This window comes from Anolis sagrei, chromosome 3 (assembly GCF_037176765.1).
Source record: "Anolis sagrei isolate rAnoSag1 chromosome 3, rAnoSag1.mat, whole genome shotgun sequence".
NCBI classification, from domain to species: Eukaryota; Metazoa; Chordata; class Lepidosauria; order Squamata; family Dactyloidae; genus Anolis; species Anolis sagrei.
The window spans coordinates 8,118,217-8,131,523 of NC_090023.1; the positions used below are offsets into that span (position 1 = coordinate 8,118,217).

At 41.4% G+C, this 13,307-nt stretch overlaps 1 protein-coding gene across 3 annotated transcripts in view; it reads left to right on the forward strand.

Moving 5' to 3' along the window:
* UVRAG (UV radiation resistance associated) overlaps window positions 1–13,307 on the forward strand; it is a 145,792-nt gene that overhangs the window by 98,698 nt on the left and 33,787 nt on the right. For all 3 annotated transcript variants that reach the window (XM_060771249.2, XM_060771250.2, XM_067466464.1), the window contains one exon: window positions 427–505. In XM_060771249.2, coding sequence (XP_060627232.2) covers window positions 427–505 — 79 coding nt within the window. The remainder of the gene's footprint in view (window positions 1–426; window positions 506–13,307) is intronic.

A 13,307-nucleotide genomic window follows, 5' to 3' on the forward strand; every position in this document is an offset into this window, starting at 1 on the left:
TGAAGCCTGCAAGGAATGAATGGGCCTTCTGTCAATTGAGGATCTCAACTGGTTGTAATGGTCTTCCAACTCCCTTGGCACTGACAACCGCCTTGTTTAACATTAGCCAGTTTTCTGGCTTCAGGATTTGAGCTGGTTTAAGAGGAAAATCTAGGTTTGCATTACAATAATACTGTTGTAATACTTAAAGCTGCGGGTGGGGCGTGCCTTAAATTTGCAGTGGTTCTCAGTCAAGAGGCAGGCGGTGCTGGCTAAACTTTTCCCCCCTTTCAAAATATGCAAAAAACAGTTTGTATGTATTGGCTTCTTTGTTGGTGAAGCAAGGCTTCTGTGTCTTATATCACAAAAAACTTGTGACAGGAGAAATGGCTTTCCAGAATTACTTGTGTAAACAAGTGAAATCATATTTTCCCCTTCTTCTTTTAGGTTCCCATTATATCCAAAAGGAGGAGAGAAACTGCAGTTCGATTATGGCGTCTACCTTCTCAACAAAAACATTGCACAGGTATGTTCTTGGGGAGAATATTATTTTTCCATGACTGAACAATATGGTTCTTCTTTGGAGAGAAAGTAAACAGTTGGTTCCCTGCATTTTGTGCACACTAGATTTCTGTGCCCAGAGACAGGCAGAGAATCTCTATTCATATAAATATATACACATTCTTTCCACATCTTGGACCAGCCACCTAGAGTTACCATGGAGTCAGTAAGGAAGAACTGTAGCTAGTGGTAGAAAATGTTTTGCCTACAAAAGATCCCACATTTTATTCCCCAGCATGTTCTGTTATGGTTAGGAAGGAATCTAGTCTCAAATCATAGCTATAACAAGAGAAGGCTGACATTGGAAACATAAGAAATTTCCTACAGTTGGGTCAGACCATTGGTCTATCTTGCCCAGTATTGTCAACTTTGTTTGGCAGGTTTTAAGGCAGGAATTTTCATTATTCCTACTTGGAGACTCAGGCTGGATCTACTATCAGAGAACTGGTCAGTGTAGGCTATCTTACTCTGCAGTTGTCTGCTAGCTTGAATGGCTATTTTGAGACTTAAAGCCTTGTTAGTTGCTGTTAGTATTTCTCTTCATCCATCTGGCTCCATAAAGTGTCTAAATGTCTATCAAAGCAACTGAACATTATGGAGTTCTGTTAGAGACAGGCAGAGAATCTCTATTCATATAAATATATACACATTCTTTCCACATCTTAGACAATCTGTTGCTGCTTTGTGAAACCTGTCGTGTTGAGCAACATGACGCAGTTTTACCTTTTGTTGAACTGTACAGCGTGGCATTGAGAACACTTGAAGAACTAAAAGAGAGCCCTCTATGCAACAGTGAAACTTCTTCTCAATCTTCTTTTTGCTGTTCTGAAAGCTGAATATGTAGTAACCATACACATCCTTAAAAAGCTTAGCAAAACATTACAAAGAGTATATATGAACATTTTCTGTAGTCTGAAACACATCAACAGTCTCTTAGTAAATGCCAGGGAGATGTGCACAGAATCTGTGAAAAAAAATCAGGAGAACTTTGACACAGCAAGATCAGTGGTGGAGTCTCTGGTTAGACAAGTTAGGATTTCTCACATCTGTTCCAGGCAGACTTCTAAAAGCAACATCCAGGCAACTCTATCCACACCAATGGAATATTATAGGCTAAATGTGTATATGTGATTTCTGGACTTTTTATGCAGTCAGCTTCAAGAAAGGTGTACAAGGCACAGGGAAGTAGTTCAGGAACTGCAAGTATTCCTCCCTGTTAATTGTGTCATTTAAACCCAACTTGAACAAGTGCACAGAACTTTACCATGAGTACCTTCAAGATACTGACACACTGATGGAAGAGTTTGACCTGTGGTGTAGAAGATGAAAGAGGATTACACCTGCAGAAAAACAAGCAAATGCACACTTGAATATCTTTTCTGTGATAGACAGTTTTTTCCAAATGTGAAGAAACTTCTTCAGATTTCTGCAGTTTCTCTAAAATTTTTGAAAACACATTTAAGAAGTATAATGGGGCAAGAAAGACTGGCTGGACTTGCACTCTTGAGTGTCCAACAAAATTTATCGATGGAGCTTGATTTCTGTCAAAGTGTATTGACACAGTTTTCAAGTGTTTCTAACAGATGTGGTAATCTTTTGTAACCACGAAATTACCAATTATTTTCAATGGTTTTTTAGACTTGAAACTTTGTAGCTAAAATAGAGTTTTTATTTAATTAAGTTTATATTAAAATATAGAATTAAAATTATTTTGTGGTATGGAGCTACTCTTCATGATTCGCTAAAAAGAATGTTTCAAACCGATACAATTCCCAATTTTTTTTCTGACTATGGGCCGGATGAGGACTATGAATGTTACATAATGTGCTCAAGTTATCTGTCGATAGTCAGGCTAGCAATGTGAACGGAAGTGGGAAATTCTTCATGTTGGATTTTTGCGATACGTGTCTTGCTCGTAGAGTCCTCTCTGGGAGGAATAGGATTGAAGCATTCAAAGCAAAAAAAAATCATTGGAAAATCAAAACTTGTCCCAGGAGGAGGAATGGAATCTCTCTGAAAATGGTAAAGGAAGAACAATGAAAATCATGCCTAACTCCTTGGAGATTGTAAGGTGGAATTATAAGCAGGTCAATACACTTTTCTGCAGATCGTTATGGGCGTTGTTTTGAACTGGGAATGGTATATCAGTGCATTCTATTGCAGCTAGTTGATAATGGCTTCCATCTGTTTCATCTGGGTCCTGTCCCCCCCACCATCGCCGCAACCGCCTTTCCCTCCTCCTTTTTGAAAAGTCATCACTAATCACAGACACAGAGAGATTCTTTTCCTATTTGGAACTGAAGAGTTGCACATTTCTCTAGTTTCAGGCAGACTCACAAGGGATGTGCAAGGAATCACTTTAGGAATTGGAAATTGGTTGAGATTAAAACCAAGGACCATAAAGCAGGAATCTTCTCACACATGGAAAGCATCCTTGAAACATACTGTGTACATTGTGTGGCCGAATCCTTCCTCAGACCCAGAACCTCCTTATTTGGTTGCAGAGCTTTTTTTTTCTTTTCTGAGAGTCTACCTAACCTACCATTACCTTGAAAATATTCTCGTATGGCAATAAGGGTGACATAGGTGCATTATCAAAATGGGGAGCTTTTTTGGCTGCAAACTGGGAAATCAGGGTATCCGCCTTGTTGTTGGAAAGCAATGACTGGTTGTCCGGTTGTCTATTAGTTCCATCTAAGTGATTTTGATTTTGGACAAAGGACAGATCTTGGCCTTGCTTCCATACTAGCACTTGTGTTACGACGGCAAATGATTTCTAGCTCAGCACCATTGCTAGGAAGAAATAAGTTGCTCGCAGTTTGCCTCTGGCTACAAAGTGAGAGGGAATCCATTTTCATGAAGGGCCATGTTATGGACTGTAGAAAGAACCCTTGAGCCTAGGCTGCATTTTGGCATCACAACAGTCCTTGCGTTGATGCGCCTTCCTGCTATTGCACACTCATTTATCACTCCTGCTTGACCTTGGTGGTTTATTTATTGTGATATACATATTTGTAGGGATTCACTTCCTTTCCTTGTCTGGAAGGTACAAGCTAAAGGAAATCTTGCATATCATAATGAATCAACACCAAACCTGTGGTTTGTTCGGCCACTCCTCTTAGGTAGAGATGATTACTCAGAATGTATCAACAAGTTACTACCATGTTTTCCCTAAAATAAGACCCTATCTTATATTTATTTTTCCTCAAGAAGACACACTTATTTTCAGGGGATGTCATGTTTTTATTATGCATGGCACAACAATCTGCAATTATGGGATGATCTCTCTGGGCTCAATAGCAGATTGCTTACTGAAGCTTTTCCACTTTCCCTGGTGTTTTTGCGGGATGAAAAATACCCACAGATTGTTGATTTATTTATTTATTTATTGTTTATTTACCACATTTGTATACCACCTTTCTCAGCCAGAGGCGACTCAAGGCAGTTCACAGTCGGCAGCAATTCGATGCCATAAAAATTATAAAGATACAGTTTAAAAAATTATAAAAGCAATTAAAACATTTAAAATGTGATATAAAAACAATACAGCCTGTAAAAACAAAGTCGTCAGCATCTCCTTATTAAAATTATTGTCCAATTGCATTGTCATTCGTTCCATATATTAATATTCATCTAATTATGCTCTAGTAGTAAAAGCTTGCTCGAAGAGCCAGGTCTTACCCTTTTTGCGGAATGTTAGAAGGGAGGGAGCCAATCTTATATCCCTGGGAAGGGCATTCCATAGCCAAGGGGCCACCACTGAGAAAGCCCTATCTCTCGTCCCTGCCAAATGTTGATTGTCAGTGCTGGGGAGCAGCAACTTTACTGGTGTTTGTGGGGGGGGGGTGAGAGAGACCCACAGGCTGTTGCTGGTTTGTGCTGGGGAAGAGAGACTACCAGTGTTGCGTAAAACAGCAGCCACTGCTTTATTTCTTCCTCCTGAGGACACACAATACCAAAAGCAGAATCTCCTGCTCCTCATTTCACTGAAGAGATGTTTACTTTCACTATGTCATCCTCTATGCCTCAGTTTGCAGCATGCACAGAAAGACTGGGACCTGCCAGAGTGAGCTGACCTTGTACGCTGCATAGCCACACCGATCAGGGTATGGCTTATATTGCGTAAACGCTTAGAAATCCTGCTACGGCTTATTTTATGGGTATGTCTTATTTTCGGGGAAACAGGTTAGTGCTCAAGAAGATAGGGTTCCACCAGAGCCTTGACTTCTCATGATGTTTAAAAGTGTCCATTGCCTGTTCCTTCTACTCCACAAGTCTGTTGCTTAATACATCCAAAGTACCAGAATTATACTTGAATGCCATCCCCAGAATTTGAAAAGGTAACCATTTCAATCTTTGACAATCCCTAAAAGTTTTTAAAAGAACTCTGGTTGTAAGACCTTACTGACAATTATATATAGCCATCTGTTATTAGATGCCGTTAAAACTTTCCATGTTGTTATAGAAATCTAAACATACCTGTCGAATTGGCCCCATTAGTCCATAAAAGTCCTTTGTGTTTGCTTTGCTGCATGAACTATGGGGCCCACAACCTAGTAATATCATTTTGAAACACTGGGGCTTGTCACTTTTTCATTCTTAATATATTCTTGTCGCATATCCCTATGCCAGAAAATTTATTTATTTGTTTGTTTACTATATTTGTATACCGCCCCTCTCAGCCTTCCGGCGACTCGAGGCAGTTTACAAGGCAAAATTCAATGCCACAATTACAATATAAAACGTCAACATCAATAAAATCATAACACTGCAATAAAACATAATTCAATAAATACCCATTAAAACAATGTCCAGTCCCGTCATGTTAATAACATGTTTTGCCTAGTGCATTGTTTTCATGTTTAACACTTATGCCCATCTGTATTTTCTGTAATTATGAAAAAACAACTATAGTTATACCACGTCAGTGCTGTGTTTTAGTGCTGTCTGGTTTAAGCTTCGATTTCCTTTTACTGCGCTCAATAAATCAAAGCAGGGACAAGCACAAAAAGGAGTACCATTGTGGTTAGTGGTACTCCTAAACAGAACAGGCCATCTTATTGTGTACTAGCCATCCCCTGCCATGTGTTGCTGTGGCCCAGTCTGTGTATATATGTGTGTTCTGGTACAGCTGTACCAGGAGCTCCAATTTTATTTGCTTTGCATTGAATGTTTGTTTGCAGTTCTAAGTTTCAGGGACTCTGCAGATAGGTGGCTTCTTTTGGTTGCAGTTATAGGGCAAGCCAACTGTCCATCATCATTAAGTTTTGGTCCCACCCCTTGCTCAGGGCAATTGGGAAGAGAAGGGAGCCATTTTTAGTTAGTCTCAGCTAGGTTAGCCAATGTACAGGACGTGTGTAATGCTTCCCCTGTACAAAAGCTTCAACGTTTAAGAATTCCCAGGGGAGAACAGCTTTAAGAGTCTCCTAAGAATTTCCGGGGTTACAGAAATTCCAACAGAAACAGAGTCTCCAAAGACTTTCCAGGGAAACAGCCCTAAAGATCAAAGAACTCCAGCTGAAGAGACTACAGGCCTTGCTGGTAGGTCCACTCGGTGCTTTGAGACGCTGTTCAACCTGGTAGTGGTGCCCACATCAGTTAGGTTTAAGTTTACAGTCAGCCTGGGAGAAGTTAAAAAGGGGGTTTTCCTTTAAAGAAGAAGTTATTGAAGATAGTTGCTTGTCCTTCATGGGCAAGTTTAGGAATTCACCAATTATCTAAAAGCTTGGAATCATTTGCATAATTTTACTGAAGACAAGAGAAGTTTCTGTTTGATTGTTCATTAAAAGAAGACTTTGTTGTACTTCTCAAGCCATCTAAAGACTGTTTGTGGTGGAAACCTCTGAGAACTTCTCTTTGGGCACCCTGGCTTCCCGTTGGGCAAAGGTTGCACGTCCTCTTTTAAAGACAACAATTTACAGGCCCAACGCGTGACAGAGCAATGTGTGTTTGCATATATATGTGTGTGTGGTTTTGCGCATGCGTTGTAACGTATTTTTTATTTTTTGGATTTTTTAAATCTCTTCTCCTGTGTTTTTCAGTGTTTTTATGAGTGGTGGTCACTCGTTGGCCTGATACGTGTATTGTGCCCAAACTTGGTGTCAATTCATCCAGTGGTTTTTGAGTTATGTTAATCCCACAAACGAATGTTAGATTTTTATTTATATAGATTCTCTGTTCTTCCATGCTAAGAACTGAGACAAATTGTAATGACTAGGACCCTCCCTCCCCAGTTGAATTGCTTAATGTAAGAAAACAGTTCTGCTGATTTCATTTGAGTGTTCCTTCTGGGAATTAAATTGTTTTGCAGATGGTAGACAAACCCATAAAACGTACCGTAGAAGTAAATTAAGGTACTAAATAACCAGCTGAAAGATTATCCAGAAAGACTGACAAAAATGTTGTTTTATTGTGAGAAGCTAAGTGATGCCCATTTGTAGGAGGAACTGATAAATAAAGACCCCTCTGCCTGCCCTATGGGGAGGATTGGCAGGAAATAGGAATTCAGAGCAAACTTTTTTCCATCTAAAACATTTTGTCATATGCTTACCAGAGAGATCTACTCCTTAAGTCAGTGGTTCTCAACCTGTGGGCCCCCAGATGTTTTGGCCTTCAACTCCCAGGAATCCTAACAACTGGTAAACTGGCTGGGATTTCTGGGTGTTGCAGGCCAAAACTACTGGAGACCCACAGGCTGAGAACCACTGCCCTAAGTATTGATATCCGGACCAGTTAAAATATCATATTATCTCAGGCAAATGTTCCACCTATTTAGAACTCTTTGGAAACCAAGTCATTGGCATGTATTTAATGCAGTCATGCCTCCACAATTGCTGCGGTTGGGATGCCGGACCCATCCCAAGTAGGGAATGACATAAAAAGTAGGGAATGACATAAAAACCCTACGTTTTCTTTACCTGCGAAAACAGAAATATTTAGGTTTTAGAATCATAGAGTTGAAAGAGACCGCATGGGCAACGCCATGCAGGAAAAATACAAAGTAATCCCAACATTTGTCCGTCTAGCCTCCAAAGCTGGAATGTGTCCAGAGGAAGGTGACTAAAATGATCAAGGGTGTGGAGAACAAGCCCTATGAGGAGCAGCTTAAAGAGCTGGGCATGTTTAGCCTGCAGAAGACAAGGCTGAGAGGATGCATCTTAACTGAGGAGGTTTCTGTGTTATGTTTATGTTGGTTATTGTTGCTTTTGTGTTATTGTCTTTGTACTTTTTGTATTTAGCATGTTTGCACCTTTGAGTGCTTTGTGAGCCACCCCAAGTCCCTCTGGGAGATGGTGGCAGGTATAAATAAAGGATGATGATGATGATGATGATTATTATTATTATTATTATTATTTGAAACACAACAAGACGAGTCCACAGCAAACAAGATCACTCTGCTAGCAGTTGTATTGGATCACACATCGGACACTCCCCCTGTCTAGGACTGTGTGATGTATCGGCGAATAATGCATGCAGATCCCAGTAAGGTGGCCTTTTGCAGCTGGAAGATGGTAATTTTGTCAGCTCCGATTGTGTTTAAGTGCAGGCCAAGGTCTTTAGGCACTGCATCCAGTGTGCTGATCACCACTGGGACCACCTTGACTGGCTTGTGCCAGAGTTTGATCTTTAAATCACATCGTGTCAGCTTTTCTAGTTGTTTCTCTTCAATCCTGCTGTCGCCTGGGATTGCAACATCGACAATCCATATTTGGTTTTTTAACACGATTGTGAAGTCAGGAATATTGTGCTTCAAAACTCTTTCTGTCTGAATTTGGAAGTCCGAGAGTAGTTTGATGTGCTCATTTTCTGTAACTTTTTCCGGCTTGTGATCCCACCCGTTCTTTGTTGCAGGCAGATGGTATTTGTGGCACAAGTTCCAATGAATCATCTGGGCAACGGTGTTATACCTCTGCTTGTAGTCTGTCTGCGCGATCTTCTTGCAGCAGCTGAGGATGTGATCTATTGTTTCATCTGCTTCCTTGCAGAGTTTACACTTGTGATGTGTCGTCGACTTTTCAATTCTGGCTTTGATGGCATTGGTTCTAATGGCTTGTTCTTGGGCTGCCAGAATCAGGCTCCCCTTTGTCTCCTTTTTCAAAGTTCCATTTGTGAGACACAGCCATGTTTTTTCTTTGTCAATTTGGCTCTCGATTTGTTATTATTATTATTATTATTATTATTATTATTATTATTATTATGCATGATGACTAGGTATAAATATGTGAGGAAAAGCCATCATAGCCACCCACTGCGTAGATCTGCCAAGGAAAAGCAGAAACCAAGCACTTTGAGATATCTGGAGAACAAGCCCTATGATCCATCTTGTATCCTAGAGAAGAGAGCATTCTGCAGCTCAGGAGGAGGCAGAGATGAAATAACAACACGATGCTGTGGCCATCTCTTTTTCCCAGTTGAACTGACCAAGGGTCTGGAGAACAAGCCCTATGAGGAGCGGCTTAAAGAGCTGGGCATGTTTAGCCTGCAGAAGGGAAGGCTGAGAGGAGACATGATAGCCATGTATAAATATGTGAGAGGAAGTCATAGGGATGAGGGAGCAAGCTTGTTTTCTGCTGCCCTGGAGAATAGGACACGGAACAGTGGCTTCAAACTACAGCAAAGGAGATTCCACCTGAACATGAGGAAGAACTTCCTGACTGTGAGAGCTGTTCAGCAATGGAACTCTCTGCCCTGGAGTGTGGTAGAGGCTCCTTATTTGGAGGCTTTTAAGCAGAGGCTGGTGGCCATCTGTTGAGTGTGCTTTGAATGCAATTTTCTTGCTTTTTGGCAGAATGGGGTTGGACTGGATGGCCCACCAGGTCTCTTCCAACTCTAGGATTCTATGATTCCATGAAAGAAGGAGTTTCCAGCACAACTCTAGAATTTTAGTGGAATGAATGACAATAAGTTTTTCCAGTGACCATCAGTCTGTGCCTGTCCCATTCAAGGTTCACTGGTTTACTGGATCCATTTGCTCATTGAATCACCTCAATCATAATATTGCATCATAGCTTGGCATCGCTTGTAAACCAGCTGGTTCTCATTTGAGTTGTGTTAGCATTTTGAATGATAGTGCTAAATCTGAATTTTAAACTGTGAGATTTTTAGAAATTTTCTTTGCTTTTGGATCGAACATGAAAAACTTCTGCTCTCCCGTGGAAACAAATGTCCTTTTGCTTCAAAGCCACTCATTGGGCTTATGAACTTTTAACCCTTGAAAGAAGAAGGGGGGAAAAAACTCAATGCAATAGTTAGATTAATGTGTGAGTTCCCTCCGAGTGAGGTCATACAAAGGGAATACACCCATGTCTTGAAATCTGATAAACATCGCTTCATGGTACTGAAGAGTTTAAATAAATACGAAGGCATAAACTTTGGAAGGTTTCAGGTTATAATGCAAGGCTGTGGTCTGGCTGTAAAAAGAGTTAAATGTTGATAATATGCCTTGGTGTGTTTGGGTTTGAAGTCTTTAATGACTGCACTGTCATCTAAATTGCCCTTTCCCAAAAGATGATTGTATAAAATGATATATTGCGGAGAGCGAGGCAACGTTTTATGAGTCTCCCTGCAGCCCCTTTTAAAATCAGAATTCACTCGAGCAAATATACCAAGTATTAGTTTTGCTCGGGGAAATGATTCCCACATCTTCATTACATTACAATACCAAATAAAATCAGAGTGTGACAGACTTTCCTCAAGAAGGAAGTTATTTAATGAACAGACTAAACTTGCCTTGAACCGATGCCCGCGGTCCACCAAAATCCAGGAATGATCAAGCTCCAATGGTTGGGAGTCAGTGCTACTGGAAATTTCAGCACATCGCAAGATACAGAGCTTGGATTTGTATGCAATGTGCCATCAAGTTACCGATTGGCTTCTCTAAGCAATTGGTTCCGTTGCTGAAGTTCTCTTAGAGTCAAAAGTTACTTCTAATGTTCAGTCAAAATATAGTGGGTCCTTGGTATCTGTTCCGTCGCACGCTGGGCCTGTAAATAATTTCCTTTAGAACAGGACGTGCAATCTTTGCCCAGTGAGATGCCAGGGGCCCAAGGAGAAGTTCTCAGACCTTTTCCACCACAAATGATCTTTAGATGGCTTGTATTGCATCATAGCTTGGCATGATGCAATACAAGCCATTTATTAATGAACAATCAAACAGAAACTTTTCTTGTCTTCGATAAAGTTAACCAAATGCTTCCAAGATTTTATGCAACTGGCGGCCTCCTAAACTTGCCCACGAAGGACAGGCAACTGTCTTCAATAACTTCTTCTTTATTTTAAAGGAAAATCCCCTTTTTAACTTCTCCCAGGCTGACTGTAATCTAACCCTTACTGATGTGGGCTCCGCTACTGGGTCGAACTGCGTCTCGAAACACCGAGTGGACCTACCAGTAAAGGCTTAGATATTCTCCAGCTGGAGTTCTTTGGTCTTCCAATCTGTTACCCTCCAAAATTCTTCAAAGCTTTAGGGCCATTTCCCTGGAAATCTTTAGAATCTTTGGAGGCTCTTAAGACTGTTCTCCTCCGGAAAGTATTAAGGGTTGAAGCTTTTGTACAGGGGAAGCTTGCACACATTCTGTACATTAGCTTTCCTTGCTGAGACTAACTAAAAATGGCTCCCTTCCCTTCCCAATTGCCCTGAGCAAGGGGCGGAACCAAAACTTAACGATGATGGACAGGTGACTTGCCCTATGACTGCAACCAAAGGATGCAGAGTATCTGCAGAGTCCTTGAAACCTTGGACTGCAAACAAACATTTAATACAAAGCAAATAAAGCTGGAGCTTCTGGTACAGCCGTACCAGCACAGTATCCACTGGGGTTTGGCTTATTTATTTATTTATTTATTTATGCCGTATTTGTATTCCGTCCTTCTCATCCTGAAGGGGACTCAGAGTGGATCACAGAACACATATACAGTAAACATTTAATGCCTTTATGCACTGTACATAGATAGAGGTATATACATAGGCTTTCCCATCTTCGGCATCTTGGGGGCTATTCTCGGTTCCAGCCATGGGGGGGGGGTGCTGTCACTCTACTTTCCCTGCTGAAGAGCTTTGTTCGTAAACTTCTTCCTTGATCGAATTGACGCCACTTTTTTCTGCAATTTCCTTATGGGTGCCTTAAATACGTCTTCACTTAAGTGGTACCTATTTATCCGCTCACATTGCTCTTTTCGAAACTGCTAGGTAAGCAGAAGCTGGGCTAAATGCCAGAAGTTCACCTTTACCCAGGCTTCGAACAGTCAACCTTTCGGTGGCAAGATTTATTGCAGCTGGGCTGGCGGTTAACCTGCTGTGCTAAAGCCCGGTTTCAAAAATGCCCTGTGATTGCCAAACTCCATTAACCCTCAAGTCCCATTATATACAGCGACATAGTAAAATGGTGTTGCTTATACAAAATGGTGAAATCAAGGCTTGCTTTTGGGATTTTGCAGATGGGGAGGGGGGATATTTTCAAGCCCTGGGTGGTTGAATCCGTTGATGTGGAGGGAAGACTATATACTCCACTGTAACTTAAAATTAGATCTGTTGTTACGCTTTGGGGAAGTATGTGCAAGATATTTGTATATTTGGACACTGAAATTGTAAAACCATTTTAGGCCTCATTATTATGGATAGAAGGAGCCCCCAGTGGCACAGTGGCTGACTGAAAGGTTGCAGGTTCAAATTCGGGGAGCAGCATGAGTTCCTGTTATTAGCCCCAGCTTCTGCCAACCTAGTAGTTTGAAAACACTCAAATGTGAGTAAATCAATAGGTACCACTCCGGTCGTAAGGTAATAGTGCTTCATGAAGTTATGTTGGCCACATGACTTTGGAGGTGTCTACGGACAACGCCGGCTCTTTGAGTTAGAAATGGAGATGAGCACCAACCCTCAGTCAGACACAACTGCACTTAATGTCAGGGAAAACCTTTACCTCTACCTATTATGAATAGGGACTATCATAGCACCCTTATTAGCATAATAGTCTTATTTCAGAAATGAAGCATGGTTCGATCTGGTTAATACTACCAAGAAGAGCTGCTCCCAGTACATGGTCCAGTGACCCCACTCCTCTGTTCATCTTCCTATAACTTCTGCAAATCACTACCTTCCCATTATAATTATAACAAGTTGAACTTTGGCAGCTTAGCTGAGTGCAAAGAAGAAGTTCTGTTAGTTTAAACCACTCTTCCATAGAGTTTGGTGGCTTTATGTTGCCTACTTTCTCCATTCTCTGGCCGACTGAAGGAACAATCCACTATTTATTGTTTGTCGTGTCAGGGCAACTAGTCAATTATATTACATTTCTAACAGAACAAAGCAAACAAACAGACAAAATACAAAATTTGTGAGTTTGGTAGTTGATTAAATGTCCTTTGACCAGTATCTGGCCACTTGGAGTGCCTCTGGTGTTGCCGCAAGAAGGTCCTCCATTGTGCATGTGGCAGGGCTAAGGTTGCATTTTTTTGGTCGTGTCAGGAGCAGTCGCTCCTGTTGTGAGAGAATTGGCCGTCTGCAAGGACGTTGCCCAGGGGACGCCTGGATGATTTTTGATGTTTTATCATCCTTGTGGGAGGCTTCTCTCATGTCCCCGCATGAGGAGCTGGAGCTAATAGAGGGAGCTCATCCGCCTCTCCCCGGATTTGAACCTGCGACCTGTCGGTCTTCAGTCCTGCTGGCACAGTGCTTTAACCCACTGCGCCACCGGGGGCTCCTAAGGTTGCATTGCAGCAGGTGGTCAGTGGTTTGCTCCTCTCCACACTCACATGTCGAGGATTCCACT